General features: G+C 41.2%; 2 protein-coding genes and 1 non-coding gene across 4 annotated transcripts; all 3 read left to right on the top strand.

The window, feature by feature from the left end:
- The first annotated feature begins 1071 nt into the window (after positions 1-1071).
- Positions 1072-10949, top strand: LOC140831211 (uncharacterized). Its single transcript, XM_073195046.1, has 4 exons — positions 1072-1356; positions 1460-1667; positions 9495-9553; positions 9830-10949. Exons 2-4 carry the CDS (start codon positions 1550-1552, stop codon positions 10835-10837), a joined length of 1185 nt encoding a protein of 394 aa, XP_073051147.1. The 5' UTR covers positions 1072-1356; positions 1460-1549; the 3' UTR covers positions 10838-10949.
- Positions 10950-12068: 1119 nt separating this feature from the next.
- On the top strand, positions 12069-14047 carry LOC140831212 (uncharacterized). Of its 2 annotated transcripts, none has more exons than XM_073195047.1 (4): positions 12069-12637; positions 12715-12857; positions 13132-13306; positions 13391-14047. In XM_073195047.1, the coding sequence occupies exons 1-4, from the start codon at positions 12388-12390 to the stop codon at positions 13744-13746; spliced, it is 924 nt and encodes a 307-aa protein (XP_073051148.1). In that variant the 5' UTR covers positions 12069-12387; the 3' UTR covers positions 13747-14047. The 2 variants fall into 2 exon arrangements, with proteins under 2 accessions (XP_073051148.1, XP_073051149.1); XM_073195048.1 differs by having other exon boundaries at positions 12069-12487.
- A 179-nt stretch (positions 14048-14226) lies between these two features.
- TRNAV-CAC (transfer RNA valine (anticodon CAC)) lies at positions 14227-14300 on the top strand. The gene has a single exon. It is a non-coding gene; the product is annotated as a tRNA-Val (tRNA).
- Positions 14301-16522: the final 2222 nt, after the last annotated feature.

Consider the following 16522-nt stretch of genomic DNA (forward strand, 5'->3'; position numbering starts at 1 on the left):
AGAAAACTCTCGGCTGCTACTGTCCAAGGAAAAGAGTGGTCTTATTTAAGCCAATAGCCCATACGTAAATAAGGAAGGAACAGTAGGTTAAGGTAATGGGCTGGAGAAGAAATTGGGCCAAAACCCAACATAACCAAATATGCATATTCATCCACAGGTGTTTGAGTCTCGAATAATAAGCTAAGATTGTGCTGCTTCCTTGAGTCAATCAACTGATATCACAATGGATAGAAAAAATCCTTGATCCATTCATTTTTATCAAACTGTTCTTTCAAATCACTCCAAACTATTGAAGCATTTGTCGAATACACGATTCCTCTATAAATCTCCTTAGATACAGTGTTCATTAGTCACGAAATCACCAAAGCATTACATTGCTCCCACTTGTGCAAAGAAGCATGTCCAACTGCGGGTCGTGGATATGAACCATCAATGAACACAATCTTATTTTTAGCTCTTAGGGCAATTATCATAGCTCGACTCCAAACTCCATAATTCTCGACACCAAGCAATTAATCATTTACCAAATTCATTCATAGTGTGTCCAAAGGATGTAAGAACAAGGGATCATCGAAATTACCCGAATTTGCCATATGTTTGCGATAATCACGTAGCAAATTCCAGCAATGTGATCTAGATCTTGTGTCGCATCAAGAGGTAGGATCGATACCCACTAGCTCTGATACCATGTTAAGTGAAGAAATGTGAGACGAACAAGTTTTGTTCTTCTCGAGCTGAGTCAATATTATTTCTTGTTGTTTTTTGAGTACAGAAGAACACATGCATTTGTACTTCTTCTAAACAACCTAAAGAGTGCTACTCTAACATTTAATAAGAAAAAGCGTACTAATTTTGAACACGTTTCTTTATACAACATTATAACCAAACAAGTTCAAAGATTTATAGTGGTCGAAAGAAACCAAACTTTGATGCCAAATTGCCAACGGGGATGGACAGAGTCAATATCATACAGTTCACATTTTAATGCTGTTTGTGGAAATAAATAACAAATCAAGAAATAAAACTACATGTATATGTGCAAACAAACAAATGACACTCTTTTTTTTAATTATTTGGGTCATTTTCTTTCTCCACTGTCCCTGAGGAACTATTGATAGGACGAAGTAGTTCCTATTGGCATGTATTCTCTACCCCTAACCTCCCGCACTCCCTAATTTTGTGGCGTTGTGTTTCTTGGAATGCATGCATTGTTTTCTTGGGAAATGTAGAGAATGTTTGTTTATGGCGATCTTTTGAAGTTTCTCTTCGTTGAATTAGCTTGGTACGATTACATGGTTTTATGGATAAGATAATGCGATGTTTATATTGGTCATCTAAGCTTCTAAGACAGTATATGTATGTATTATGTTTGAAGAAACAAAAGGGTATATCATTTATCTTGCACTCCATTTATTTGATGATGGTTTTGCTAACCTTTTTCTTTTGGTTCTTTTGGCAGATCATGGGGTTCATCGAGAACTTCTTTAACGCCAATTGAGAGTAAAGACTGATCGGTTATGTCGAAAAGATCATCACGAATCCGAGGATCATGCGGGAAAGTAATATCAACTGCATGTGGGGAGGGCTTGATGTCCTTGAGTCCGGCCAAGGCAAAGCCTGTAATGACCAGATTTCGAATGGAGGGCTGATGAATAAACACATTATAGGTATGGCTGTGACGTTAAATTCTCAGCATTTTGGATATATACATATGTGATGTAATACTCACGGGAAATTTAGGGTCCGCTCCCAGCAAATGTCACTAATCCAGACGCGGGTTTTGAAGTTACCCTGAGCCTGAAATAAAAAAGAAGATCGTTAAGAGGGGGCCAGGAGGGTGTCCTGGCGTAGCCCCTCCAACGCTCAAGTCAGTGACTGAGGATATATGGGGGGAGCAGCTAAGGGTGCTGCTGAAAACAATATAGTGAATTGAATGCCTGAACTGAACACTCAAACCTGGTATTTATAGGAGAATACCTGGGCCTTTGATGGGCTTGTCTTTCATTTGGACTTGGGATGGGCCAGGGGTAGCGGGCCCATCCACGGGGTATCACCAGTCTCCCCCTCTCGAGTCGAACTGAATCGCAGGTTCGAAGTTCGATTAGTCGTGTTGTCCTCGGGTTACCGGGTGCGAGTTTTGCATTTTTCCTCTACTGCCCACTAGTCTCCCCAAAATTACCTCTGTGTTATATTCAACAATTCTCCTTTGCTTACACATCACCCAGCCAATCACCGCCCGCTCCATCCGCCTTAGCCACCTCGCCCTCACAGCGCAGCCCTTGCCTGCTCCGCCCGCCCAGCAAGTCGAGTGCTCGTCCCGTGCAAGAGCCCCGCGAGCTCGCCCAGCAGAATGCCGCGCGCTCGCCCAGCACATCGAGCCCTCCGTCCCGCGCAAGAGCCCTGCGAGCTCGCCCAGCAGTCATGTCGCGCTCGCCCTGGACGCTCGCTCAGCAGCACTCGCGCTCGCCCACTACTTGCGTGCTTTGCTTCGCCCAAGGGTTCTCGCCCAAGCATGCCACGCTCGCCCTACCGAAGCGCTCGCCCCAGGTGTCATCGCCCTCGCCCACTTGCCCGAGTGCCCACACTCGCCCGGCGTGACCTCGCCCCTCCTCGCCTAAGAGCCTGCCCGCTCACCCTCAAGCCCCATCGTCTCGCCTCGCCTCACCCTCTCGCTCGCGTGCCCTCGCCCCTCGCCAGCCCTCCTGCACGCTCGCCAGCCTTCCTACATGCTCGCCCCCCTCCTCGCGAGCCCTCGCCAGCTCTACTTCTCTCCTCGCCCCAAGCTCGCCCGTCGCCCATGCCAGCAGCGCCTCGCCCCGCCCAAGCTCGCCCAACCATCACCCTCGCCCAAGCTCACCCCTCGCCCTTCGCTCTTCGCTAGCAGCGCCTCGCCCATCGCCTTTGCTCTCGCCCGAGCACGCCATCGCGCACACTCGCTCGCTTGCACGTCCACACGCCTACAGCCCTCCTGCACGCTCGCCAGCCTTCCTACATGCTCGCCCCCCTCCTCGCGAGCCCTCGCCAGCTCTACTTCTCTCCTCGCCCCAAGCTCGCCCCTCGCCCATGCCAGCAGCGCCTCGCCCCGCCCAAGCTCGCCCAACCATCACCCTCGCCCAAGCTCACCCCTCGCCCTTCGCCCTTCGCTAGCAGCGCCTCGCCCATCGCCTTTGCTCTCGCCCGAGCGCGCCATCGCGCACACTCGATCCCCGTAAACTCTGCTCCCCAACATCTTTCGTTATCGACTAACCAAATAAATTTTTTTCCTCCCAAACTCTGCTCCTATGCTAGGCGATGCCTTAGCAGAAAAATTTAATTCTCCTCCTCCACTCTGCTCCTCTGCTAGGCGACGCCATAGCAGGAAAATAACAATTCACCACCTCCCCCCTCTAACTCCTCTGCTAAGCCGGGTCTTAGCAGGAAAATAAAAACTCAACATCTCCACCCTCTAACTCCTCTGCTAGGTGACGCCATAGCAGGAAGATAAAATTCAACGCGTCCACCCTCTAACTCCTCTGCTAGGCGATGCCTTAGCAGGAGAATAAAATTCAACTCCTCCATCTAACTCCTCTGCTAGGTGACGTCTTAGCAGGAAAATAAAATCAACACCTCCACCCTCTAACTCCTCTGCTAAGCCGGGCCTTAGCAGGAAAATAAAATTTCTCTTGCACCCCAACTCTGCTCCTCTGCTAGGCGATGCCTTAGCAGGAAGATAAAGTCTTTCTTCCACCCCAACTCTGCTCCTCTGCTAGGCGATGCCTTAGCAGGAAAATAAAGATTCTCCACCCTCACCCCCTAACTCCTCTGCTAGGCAGCACCTTAGCAGGAAAATAAAGATTCTCCACCTTCACTCTCTAACTCCTCTGCTAGGCGACGCCTTAGCAGGAAAATAAAAATTCTCCACCTTCACCCTCTAACTCCTCTGCTAGGTGATACTTAGCAAGAAAATAAAATCAACACCCCTACCCTCTAACTCCTCTGCTAAGCCGGGCCTTAGCAGGAAAATAAAATCAACACCTCCACCCCCTAACTCCTCTGCTAAGCCGGGCCTTAGCAGGAAAATAAAAATTCTTTACCTTCACTCTCTAACTCCTCTGCTAGGTGATACTTAGCAGGAAAATAAAATTTCTCTTGCACCCCAACTCTGCTCCTCTGCTAGGCGATGCCTTAGCAGGAAAATAAAATCTTTCTTCCACCCTAACTCTGCTCCTCTGCTAGGCGATGCCTTAGCAGGAAAATAAAGTCTTTCTTCCACCCCAGCTCTGCTCCTCTGCTAGGCGATGCCTTAGCAGGAAAATAAAATCTTTCTTCCACCCCAACTCTGCTCCTCTGCTAGGCGATGCCTTAGCAGGAAAATAAAGTCTTTCTTCCACCCCAACTCTGCTCCTCTGCTAGGCGATGCCTTAGCAGGAAAATAAAATCTTTCTTCCACCCTAACTCTGCTCCTCTGCTAGGCGATGCCTTAGCAGGAAAATAAAGATTCTCCACCCTCACCCCCTAACTCCTCTGCTAGGCAGCACCTTAGCAGGAAAATAAAAATTCTCCACCTTCACTCTCTAACTCCTCTGCTAGGCGACGCTTTAGCAGGAAAATAAAAATTCTCCACCTTCACCCTCTAACAACTCTGCTAGGTGATACTTAGCAAGAAAATAAAATCAACACCCCCACCCTCTAACTCCTCTGCTAAGCCGGGCCTTAGCAGGAAAATAAAATCAACACCTCCACCCCCTAACTCCTCTGCTAAGCCGGGCCTTAGCAGGAAAATAAAAATTCTCCACCTTCACCCTCTAACTCCTCTGCTAGGTGATACTTAGCAGGAAAATAAAATTTCTCTTGCACCCCAACTCTGCTCCTCTGCTAGGCGATGCCTTAGCAGGAAAATAAAATCTTTCTTCCACCCTAACTCTGCTCCTCTGCTAGGCGATGCCTTAGCAGGAAAATAAAATCTTTCTTCCACCCTAACTCTGCTCCTCTGCTAGGCGATGCCTTAGCAGGAAAATAAAGTCTCTCCACCATCACTCTCTAACTCCTCTGCTAGGAGACGCCTTAGCAGGAAAATAAAATTTTTGCTCCTGTCACGCCCCGAAACTCGGGACTTGACACCGGCGTCGTTTACAATCACACAATTGAAACAACAAGCCTTCTCGCAGCACAGTGTAAACCGAACCAGTTTATATCATAAATTCAAACGAAATAAACAATTGTCTTTTACATCCGAAAATCAACAAATGACAGAATTAAGTGCGAAAACGTCTTAAAACTTATTAAATCATAAATTCGAACTATACTACTACTAGTACGGGTCGCGTGGATCACCATCCCCAAAACTGTTCGGACTCTTCGTCCTCAACCTGTTCTTCGGACGACTTATCTGGGAAGGTTGTAAGGGGTGAGTATTTGGGAATACTCAGCAAGTGGGGGATATCGAGCACAATATAAATCAACATGTAAAATTTCGAATTAATCATATGACTTGCATAACATTTTCGTACCACATGCATAAACATATATCAAGCACTGCAATTTATCGACCTTCTATGGTTTACTGACGTCAGTCCCTCATTTTTACTCCTCTAAGGGGGCGAGGCCGTATAGCGGTTATATCCCCCACCGCGTAAGGGTACGTCATGGTTGGGATTCCCACCCATATACGGTTGACTCCTCACAGTGCGTTTAAAATCGTATGACAATGCAAGAAAGGTAGAAAGAAGATTGTACTCGACTATTTATTTTCTTTTAAAATTGAAAACATGCATACTCGAATCTGAAATTTTAAAGTTTGAAAATAGCCCACTTACAGTATATATTGATTGCTAAAACGTGGGTACTCGGCTTCAGGATTTGGATCGCTACTCGTTCTTCGATCGGGCGGTGCCTCGGCTTAAATTTTTGGACGGTTTAGAGACGATTTTTCAGCAGGGTTTCGCCTTGGTTTTCAGCTCAAATTTCGAGAATTTGAAGGGTGGGGAATGAGTGGGGTGATGGGGTATTTATAGGTGGAGGGAAGGGTGTTAAATATGGTGTTCAAATCATACCATAATTTGCATAATCTCTCAATATTTGACTCTCATTCCCTTGCCATAGATGTTGATTCATCTTCCATATTTCGAAAATATATCTACTTAAGTTAGGAGATTCACACTCTAATCCAATGGTCTAGATTAATTCGAAAAATCTAGGTTACCCGATCCAACGGCTGTGGTGCAATGTCTTGATGATTCTTGTCCAAGTTAACCAAGCATATAATCCTCACCAATCTTGGCATTTATCCTAGGGAAATTTTCGAAATTCTTGTATCATATTATACCTTAATTCTTCAACTTATGTAATATTCAACTCTTGCAAGAAAATCTCCTTCCTAATTTTCGAAAATTGTATGCTTAATCACAATATATCACTATAATATTGCATGTCCAATAGTATCTCTACATATCCCATAAAATATTCTCCCATGCACAAAATAAAATCTCATGCTAACATTTTCTTACAATTATTTAATTATAATGTGGATAAAATCCGGTCCTCACAGCTCCTCTCCCCACTGCTCCTCTGCTAGACGATGTCTTAGCAGAAAAATAAAATTTATTTCATCCTCACAATACAACAACATCCATGAACTTAATATAAGAACTTGGTTTTATTGAATTCCAACTGAGTACATAGGAAAATGCAAAGATGAAATACATTAACAATAAATTCAAGAGTAATATTTTCTGAGGTGTTAAGCATTTCCGAGCCTCTTTAGAGCCTTTCCTGGCGCATTCTCTAACTTTCATCTCTGCTCCTCTTGTACCTCAATAGGACAAAGTTATCCACTTCTTCCTTTCCCAATCATGTTAAGCTCCCCACGTGATCTTTTTCCCTCCCCCCTTACTACCCCTTCATAACACCGACGCGCGACTTTTTGGTCCCCACACAAGACTCCAACTCTTTTTTCCACAGGAAACTTAAGCTTCTGATGATAAGTGGAAGCTACGGCTCTGAAATTCTTCAGGGCTGGCCGTCCTAGAATTCCATTATACGCTGAAAAAGTATCTACCACGGTGAATGCTATCATCTTTGTTACACGCCGAGGATCAGTTCCCAAGGATAGGGGAAGCACAATCTGACCCAAAGGCGGGATGGCGTGTCCTGCAAACCCATACAGCGGGGTGGAGACCGGCTCAAACTCGAATCCTTCCAGTTGCATTTGATCCAACGTGCTCTTGAACAAGACGTTTACGGAGCTTCCATTATCAATAAATATCTTCGCCACATCATAGTTAGCAATGGTGGCCGTCACCACCAAGGCATCGTTATGGGGATTTACAACGTCTCGGAGGTCTTCCGGTCCAAAGCCGATGATGGGATCTTGTGGTAAGTCTTCACCCCTAGATATCTCAAAGTTCTCCAACCTTCTCCCATGTGCCTTCCGAGCTCGCCCAGAGTCTCCATCAGTAGCACCCCCCGAGATCATATGAATCATCCCTCTTGTGGGGTGGTTATCCTCATTCGTTCCGCTCCTCTGTTCAGCGGGATCCCGAGGGACATCTTGACCTCGATCTTCTCTCCTCGGCTCTTCGATCCTTGGATGTATCCAGGGAGGGCTTCGACCTCGCCTAGAAGATGGGCGGGATCTCAGTTCACTCCCGGATGAGGATCCTTCTTGTCTACCCCGCGGCGGAGGCCGGGCACTGCCCTCCACCCTATGTGACTTCTCTCCCCTCTCCCCTGACTCCCTCACCTCCATCACCTTATCCCGACTCCTATTCAGAGGAACATGTGATGAGAATTGTCCTCTACTTCTGGTTCTGTCCTCCTCCCTCTCACCTGCACCTCTCTTCTTACCACCTCTCTCAGCTCCATCCCCCTTACTTTCTCCTGGCCGGTTTTCCATCCTTCTGTACCGTTGAGCATCTTCCAAGTTTATATATTTCTCAGCTCGAGCCAACAAATCATCATAGCAAGACGGAGGCTTCTTGACCAATGACTTAAAAAACTCTCCTCCCCTCAGTCCTTGTGTGAATGCACTTATCATGATGTCAGGGGTAGCAATTGGTATCTCTAGCGCTGCAGTGTTGAAGCGCTGGACAAACTCCCGCAAAGTTTCAGCCTCTTGCTGTTTCACCACAAACAGGCTCAAATAGTTTTTTTGGTGTTTTTTGCTGCTAGCGAATCTGTGCAAGAAAGCAGCTGAAAAATCCTCGAAAGATCGTATAGAGTTGGGCTGCAAGGTGTTAAACCATTGCTGGGCTGACCTCACCAACGTGCCCAGAAACACCCTGCACCTGACCCCATATGAATATTGATGTAATATGGCCGCATTCTCAAATCTCCCCAAGTGTTCCTCAGGGTCAGTATGTCCATCGTACTCTCCCACATTCGACTGTCGAAAATTTGGAGGAAGTCCCTCTTCCAAAATGGCGAGGGAAAAAGGACTTCCTTTCTTTGGGGCTGCAGCTCTGTTTCCCAATTGCTGCCTCAACATCCGTATCTCCCTCCACATCTCCTCCATCTCTGGATTCTCCTCATTTGGACGGGGTCGCGTCTCCTCCACCCTACTCTGACTGCCCTCCACATTCTCCTCTCGCTCCTGGCGAGCGGCCTGCTCTTCTGCAAACATAGATTCTTGATTCCTCTTCATGGCCTCATCCACAGTTCGGGTGATAAATTGGCCCAACTGTTCTAGGGTCAAGTTCCCCACATTCTCATTGGGACGGGGTTGCTCGACCCTTGTCTCGTGAAGGGGCTGCTCGACTCTCATCACTTGACGAGGTTGTTCATGTCTCGTCTCAAGATTCGGTTGTTCTTGTCTCGTCTCAACATGAGATTGCTCGGGTCTCCTCTGAGGACGCGATGATGCTGAGGTAGCTCTTCTACTCCCTCTCTTGCCAACCATCTCTACGTCTCAACTCAAGTATTCCCACAGACGGCGCCAAGTGATACTCACGGGAAATTTAGGGTCCGGTCCCAGCAAGTGTCACTAATCCAGACGCGGGTTTTGAAGTTACCCTGAGCTTGAAATAAAAAAGAAGATCGTTAAGAGGGGGCCAGGAGGGTGTCCTGGCGTAGCCCCTCCGACGCTCAAGTCAGTGACTGAGGATATATGGGGGGAGCAGCTAAGGGTGCTGCTGAAAACAATATAGTGAATTGAATGCCTGAACTGAACACTCAAACCTGGTATTTATAGGAGAATACCTGGGCCCTTGATGGGCTTGTCTTTCATTTGGCTTGGGATGGGCCAGGGGTAGCGGGCCCATCCACGGGGTATCTTGATGTATTTGTAATGGCGTATAAATTTGATAAATTATAAAATTTACGCTGTTGAATGGATATTGTTGGTTCAAGAGTAGGCGATGCTACCTATGATGGCCAACTCTGTTTTGAGGGAGATTTAGATTTTAGCCTTAACTCTTGATTTATTGCACAGTCATTCAATAAATGTTACTCCATTCCAAGGAAAATGATTTGATGCCATTTCAGATATTTAAGATCGTAAATTGTATATATTGCGGCAGATTATCCACGAAAGCTAGATCGGCTTGGAAGTTTTAATGAAGAATGTCAGAAAATTCAAGTTTGTTTCAGCTTAAGACCTTCAATGAGCAATAGTTTGAATTTTGTGTTCTTTGTGATCAAGAATGATTTAAGGGCAAGATATATGGATCCAATCAACCAAAAGGACCACCATTTTTTTAGCCTAATTATCTAAAGCTTTAAAATTTGGCACCTCTGATTTTAAAAGTTTTGCACCATTTATAGTTTTCGCCCTGTAAATCGAAGTCCTGATTTCATCCTTGCATGTGCCTTAGAGATCCAGAAAATGAACTAATCTATGCTTTATTTTTATCAGCTTGCAGCAGACTTGACGATATGTAGAGCTGATGTAAGAGAAACAAGATTCATTAATCTTATTCAAGAAAATATCTGCGTCGAGAATCACAACACAAATCAAATGATCGTTAAGAGACTGCAACGTGAGAAAACTGAGTCGGACCCACTTCATCATCTGGTGAAAACTCAATACAGGGCAAGACATAAGGGCAAAAAGTCTGCTCACAATTCTTCTTTGTATCACAATTCAGCAAGCTTGATTCACCGGCCTCCTTCAATTTCAGCCGGAACATCTTTAAAAAAGCTCAGGACTGCGGAAATATTAGGTGTAATATGCACTCAGGATGCAGACTTGAAGATGAAACATGTTCAGAGGAGAGCTAAAGTCTTTGTTGATCAGATGTTTATTGACAGAAGATTCAATGGAAAACAAGAAACAAGCTCCGAGTGTAAACCTTTCTCCGATGCATTGGAATTTTTAAGTACAAAAAAGGATTTGTTCAGGGAATTCTCACCTGAGCCAAATCCCATGTTAGCAAGATTCATTAAGCCAGTGCTAGATGTCAAATTCTCAGAATTTGAGATCACGTATGATACTAGTTCGGAAAACGGGAACTTGCAGAAGCCTTTCTTGGAAAAGATTGATCATAAGTGCCAATACGTCTCAAAAACACATTTCACGCGCCATCTCGCTAAGATAGTTATATTGAAGCCATCCCCACAAAAAAATAGATATTCGGAAAACAAAATCTGTCATTGCTCGTCTGTGCAATCGTATCAGAAATTGGGTGTTACAGAACCCAATCAGAAACCAACATCCTTCTCTTTCAAAGATATGAAGAGAAAGTTGCAACATACATTTGGAGGCAACAAAAAAGGAACCAAACAGCTTTCAATGAAGGGAAATTCTAATAAACTTGCCAATAATAGACCCATTTTGGGAGTCGGAGACTGTATCTGTCGTGAAATGGACCTCGCGAATTCTGTCTGTGAGAACCGAAAATCTTTTAATAATATAATGAAATAGTTGTAAGGAATTTTTTTGAGATTTTATTACTATATTTTTGGGTACACATATTTTGAGGAGATATATTGGAATGCATTGGAGATTCAATACTAAGTCAAACATACCATGCAATTTAGAAGCAAATCTCCTCACCTAATCCCCATATTTTCGAAATATTGAGGGGCAAGTGATTAAGGAGGGGATCCCACAAAATTGGAAGATAAATCAGCAACGATGGCAAGGATATTGGAGTCAATATTAGGAGATTTGACACGATTTTTGGTATGATTGATCTACCAAATTTAGCTCCACCATCCTCCCCTATAAATAGTGCATCAACCCTACTCATTCAAGACACAAATTTCGAAATTTCTTGCTACATATTTTCGAAAATTCAGCAACTTATCCTAGCCGAAACTCTGCCGAAAATCTTCCAAGAAAAATCGAGCCGTAGTACCGTCCGAGCGAGAACGCGAAGTGATCCAATCCAAGCCGTACTCTCCACGTTTTTAGTATAAACAAACACTGTAAGTGGGCTGTTTTAAATTTCGGTTTTATGCATATGAAATTTTCTGTTTTTGGTTTAAAAATACGGTCGAGTACCGTCGTTTTGTCTATACGTTTTTTCGAAAGTTATTACGTTTATGTTTGACAATGTGAGGATTCCCTGAAAATGGGTGGAATTCCAACATATGGCCCTTACTAGTGGGATAGAACTGTTTTATGGCCTCGCCCCCTTAGAGGATTAAAACTTAGGGACTGACGTCAGTAAACCGTTGAAAGGTGAAAAATCGCAGTGTTATTATTTTATGGAATTTACGTTACGATTATGAAAAGCATGTTGTACGTTATGATATGTTTCGAAAATGTTATTAAATTGGTTATGTTGTGTTCAAAGTCCCCCATTTACTGAGTATTCCCAAAATACTCATCCCCCTTACTCTCCCCTCCCAGATAAGTCCGAAGAGCAGGTTGAGGACGAAGAGACGGATCAATTTTGGGGTTGGTGATTTTCCAGATTAGTAATGGGATTTACTTCGAATTTATGATTTAATAAATTGTAAGACGTTTCTGCATTAGTTTTGTCGTTTAAATCATTTCGGTTTTGTAAAGACAATGTTATTTCATTGAAATTATGATATATAAACTGGTTTCGGTTTATACTGTGCTACGAAGGCTTGTTGTTTCAATTGTGTGATTGTTAAACAACGCCAGTGTCAATTAACCCCGGTCTCGGGGCGTGACACTGTCAGTTCTTCCAAAAATGTTGAGATAAGGGAAAACCGAAGCAAGACATCATCCCTCAGATCCATCGAGAGGCCTGATAATATTTGCATGAAGGAGACAGTGCGCAGAAAAATAGACTTCCCAACTGTTAGCCTCTCCATGAAACAAGAATTCAATGTGATTTTTGAGGCGAAGAGACAACTTTACACTAGAGTGAATGATGTGAACGCATTAGAGAACACAAAAAGAAAAAAATCCCCAAAAACTGTGGCCCGGATTCTTTCCTCTCCAGAACATGATTTCAGCTGGCCAATAAGCCCGAAACGGACAGCCTACATGCTCAAATGAGATCTACTACTTACAGCAACTCTCCTAATATCGTTCGAAACAGTTGCTTGATAATGAATGAGAGGCGAAGTATTTGCCCAAGTCCATTGAGACCAAGTAAAGAAGTTACATGTGATGAAGATTATAAGATATATGAAGGTATTGAAACTTTGGAGACGAAAAAACGTTCATCTATGATCGTAGCCACGGATGATCATGAATATTGTACCGTCCTTTCTGAAGGTGGTGAAGTGGACTTTAATAACGGTACGAGCTATTCCATTAATCCATGTTCTTTTTTATTCTACTAATCTTCTCTTTATCGGTTTGGCACATTTCTACAGGAGAACAAGAAACCGAGGACATAGATAGCATCCAGAAACATGAAAATTGCACTTCAGAAGTGGAAAGTGAATCCACAAGCACACTAAAAAGAAGTGATGTCACAGAGTTACTGGAGGACGATGAAAGTTCGTTTCATTTCATGGTGAGTCCATCTTTTTTAAGTCAAGAAATGGTCATCAATATGTAGCACTTCTGTTCCTTTATGTACCTCTTGCCACAACTTAAGGACGCTTTCTCTGGCATCCAATGCCGGACCAAAAGGATCAGGAAAAGGGCAGTCCCCAAATTTACTATGTCAAATAAAAAATTCTAGATCTTTGAATAAAAACATGTTTAGCCTGTACAAATTTTGATGGAAAATTGATGATGCCGGTTGAGTAACCTCTTACCTTTCGCACAAGTTTCTGACTTGGCAGGACATACATTCAGAGAATGAGATATTGACATCTACATTGGATGATATTCCCTTCACTCCTTTGAGCAGTTGCGACAACACTAAATATCAAGAAGCACATCGAACCCCGGTTTCTGTACTTGAGCCATTTTTCAATGATGTCATCAACAATCTGCCAAGCACCACGTTTCAAACTGGTAACTAACACTGACATAAACAAAACCTTATCCATCATTATCCTCCTCCTGTTTCATACATACTTTACATGACATTATTTGCAGTTGAACTATCATTACAACCACTTCGTCTCGACTTTGAAGAATGCTCATCTGAGTCAACCCCCCAAGATCCTCAACTTGACATTAAAACCTGCAAGAATGAACAAGATCATATATCAGTTTATGTCCATTTAGTGCTCCAAGCTTCTTGTATGAACTGGGATCATCTATCAAAAATTGGTCCACTACCTGAAGAACTGATCCACGCATCACTATTCGATGAACTGGAGTTTCCTCTTATCGATCCTAACCTCAATCCAAAGCTTCTATTTGATCATATAAATGAAGTTTTACTAGAGATTTATCAATGGAACTTCTCCTCTCCTCCTTGGCTAACATTCATAAAACAAAAATTATGAGTTTGCCATTGGAAGAAGTTGTGTTTGATGAGATCATGAAAGAAGCTGACTTCTATGTACTGCCTCAGACAAAGAAACGAACTTTGAACCAGACTGTTTCGAAAGACATGGCGAATTCTAGAATGTGGCTCGATGCCCGGCTTGATACCGAGCAAGTTGTGATTCAAGTGTCAGAATGTTTTATAGAGGAGTTCATACTGGATGTGCTACTTGAATTTCATAAATACATTTGTTCATTCTATTAAATTTTTTTCCCTCTGAGTTCATTGTGTACCAGGTGAAGCTAGTGAATGTTTATTGATTTTTAGGTGTGGAAAAATAAATATATATATTCATTTAAAAAACCGCATCGTTAATAAATAGGTGAAGCAAGTATCCTTCTGCTGCAGTACACCTCTTCTATCAAGAGTTTAAAATCAGATTATCCAATTTAGGATGGTATTAACTTTAATATTTAAATTGTCTATGTCAGCCAACCAAGTCTGGGTGGTGTAGTTGGTTATCACGCTAGTCTCACACACTAGAGGTCCCCGGTTCGAACCCGGGCTCAGACATTTGCCTTTTTTATCTTTTTTAAAGAGAATACATTCTCTGTCACCGAGAAAAACGACCTAAATTATTAAGAGAATGCGATTTGGAATTGGAATTATATTTTGTGTTTGACAAAAAAATTAAAATGTCATTTGGAATTTGATTTTAAAAATAGAAACAATATTATTTAGTATTAAAAACTTCATATTCTTATCGATAACTTTTGCTATAATTTTTATAGATAATTTATTGCCATAGATGATTAGAAAGATTTGTGAATAAAGTAAATATGACAAAATAATATCTGTAAAAATTTATATTATGTTATTTTTTTTTTTATCATAAATAAGATGATTAAGTTAATTGAAAATTGACTTTTTTAAATTCTCTCTATCTTGAGTGGGTCTCATGTGAGACCGTCTCACGGATATTAATCTGTGAGACTGGTCAACCCTACCCATATTCACAATAAAAAATAGTACTCTTACCATAAAAAGTAATACTTTTTCATGGATCACCAAATAAGATATTCGTCTCAAAAATTCGACCCGTGTGATCGTCTCACACAAGTTTTTGCCCTATTTATTTCTCTTTTTTCTTATAATTTATAACAAGTAATTAGCACGATGATGTAACTTACTGAGAATAAAAATAAATCTAATTCTATTGATGTTGTTGAAGTAACACAACGTGTTGTCAATACTCGATTTAACTATATATTTTGTTGGTGCTCTAGAAATAGCATAATTATAATATATATATATATATATATATATATATATATATATATATATATATATATATATATATATATATATCAATGTGTCAAATAAAATAAATATATTCAACCTATAAAGCCACTATTTTAGTAGAGCAACATTTCCTTATAAGAATTAAGATATTGTGATACATCCGACTTAGTACTTCGAAGAGTTTACCAAAATTATCAAGTATTTTGAAAAATTAATGTGCGTTGAAATACTTGACAAATGTAAAGTTATGTATATAATTATGGATTGAACATTTACTAGAAAAATTATATATTTTCATAAGTTATAATACACATGAAAAATACTAAAATGTTTTTTTTATTTATAAGTGTCACATTCATTGATGATTGTTCTATCATTTGATGCTTAAAATATCTTTTTTGTACTTTGAAGATGAAGAAAACGATTTTATCAAGATAATAGATTTACATAAGGTTATTAACAACAACGGAAATAATGAGATCGGTCTTCTTACAAAGTTATTACCGACATCAAATTTTGGTAAGTCAATGTACACAATTGGAATATGAAAATTTAATAAATTCAAGCGATGCATACAATAAGAGGGACAATCAAAGTTGTACTTTTTTCTGTCTATTATATTTGCTCACGTCATGTGGTTTTCATATCAAAATTTTTCATGAAGCATTTATCAAGTATGAAGATTTAATAAATTCAAGCGATGCTTACAATAAGAGGGACAATCAAAATTGTACTTTTTTTTCTGTCTATGTTATTTGCTCACGTCACGTGTTTTTCATGAAGCATTTATCAAGTAGCGAGAAATGTCGTACTTTTTTTCATTCAATAGGATTTTGTCTTATCGAGTTGTAACGAGACACATCTATCGTCGGGAGGACATCAGAAGAAAATATCAATTGATGTATTCTTTTTCCTTTTCTCAAAGATTTTTCCCGTAGAGTTTTACCATCAATGTTTTAAGAAGACAACACTCGAGTCCCGATGAATTTGTCAAACATTTATCTTGCAAAATTGAGATTTTAATAATTTAATAAATAATTATCTAAGGAAGAATGTTATAGATAATTTTTTTATTATAGATGATTATTGTATTTAGTTAGATTTATAAGTTTTGTCATCAAAGTAAATATGACAAGATAATATATGTAAATAGTTGTATTATGCTATTTTCTCTTATAAATAGGGTAATTGAGTTTATTGAAAATTAAACTTGATTATCAACTCTTATAAATTATCTATATTCATATCTCTTTTTTATTTTTCTTTTATCGACAATGTCAATATAAATAACCATATATCGTTTATCAAAAACAAAAAAATATATTTGAACATGAAAACATATAAAGTTTATCCTGATAAAACATATGTAGTTTTCATTGGGCGTAAACCTAGTGTATATGAGACTTGGGAAGAGGCACAAAAACAAGTTAATAAATTTAGCGGTACGTCTCACAGGCTCATTCTCCTCTAGAGATGATGCATTAAAAGCTTTT

The sequence above is a fragment of the Primulina eburnea genome, chromosome 4 (assembly GCF_022965805.1).
Source record: "Primulina eburnea isolate SZY01 chromosome 4, ASM2296580v1, whole genome shotgun sequence".
Lineage (NCBI taxonomy): Eukaryota > Viridiplantae > Streptophyta > Magnoliopsida > Lamiales > Gesneriaceae > Primulina > Primulina eburnea.

Excerpts from the sequence above, each read along its gene's own strand:
- LOC140831211 (XM_073195046.1), top strand. The coding sequence starts at position 1,550 with ATGCGGGAAAGTAATATCAACTGCATGTGGGGAGGGCTTGATGTCCTT. Across the intron at positions 1,668-9,494 it reads GATGAATAAACACATTATAG|ATTATCCACGAAAGCTAGAT; the intron begins GTATGGCTGTGA and ends ATATTGCGGCAG. Across the intron at positions 9,554-9,829 it reads AAGAATGTCAGAAAATTCAA|CTTGCAGCAGACTTGACGAT; the intron begins GTTTGTTTCAGC and ends TATTTTTATCAG.
- LOC140831212 (XM_073195047.1), top strand. The coding sequence starts at position 12,388 with ATGAGATCTACTACTTACAGCAACTCTCCTAATATCGTTCGAAACAGT. Across the intron at positions 12,638-12,714 it reads TGAAGTGGACTTTAATAACG|GAGAACAAGAAACCGAGGAC; the intron begins GTACGAGCTATT and ends ACATTTCTACAG. Across the intron at positions 13,307-13,390 it reads AAGCACCACGTTTCAAACTG|TTGAACTATCATTACAACCA; the intron begins GTAACTAACACT and ends CATTATTTGCAG.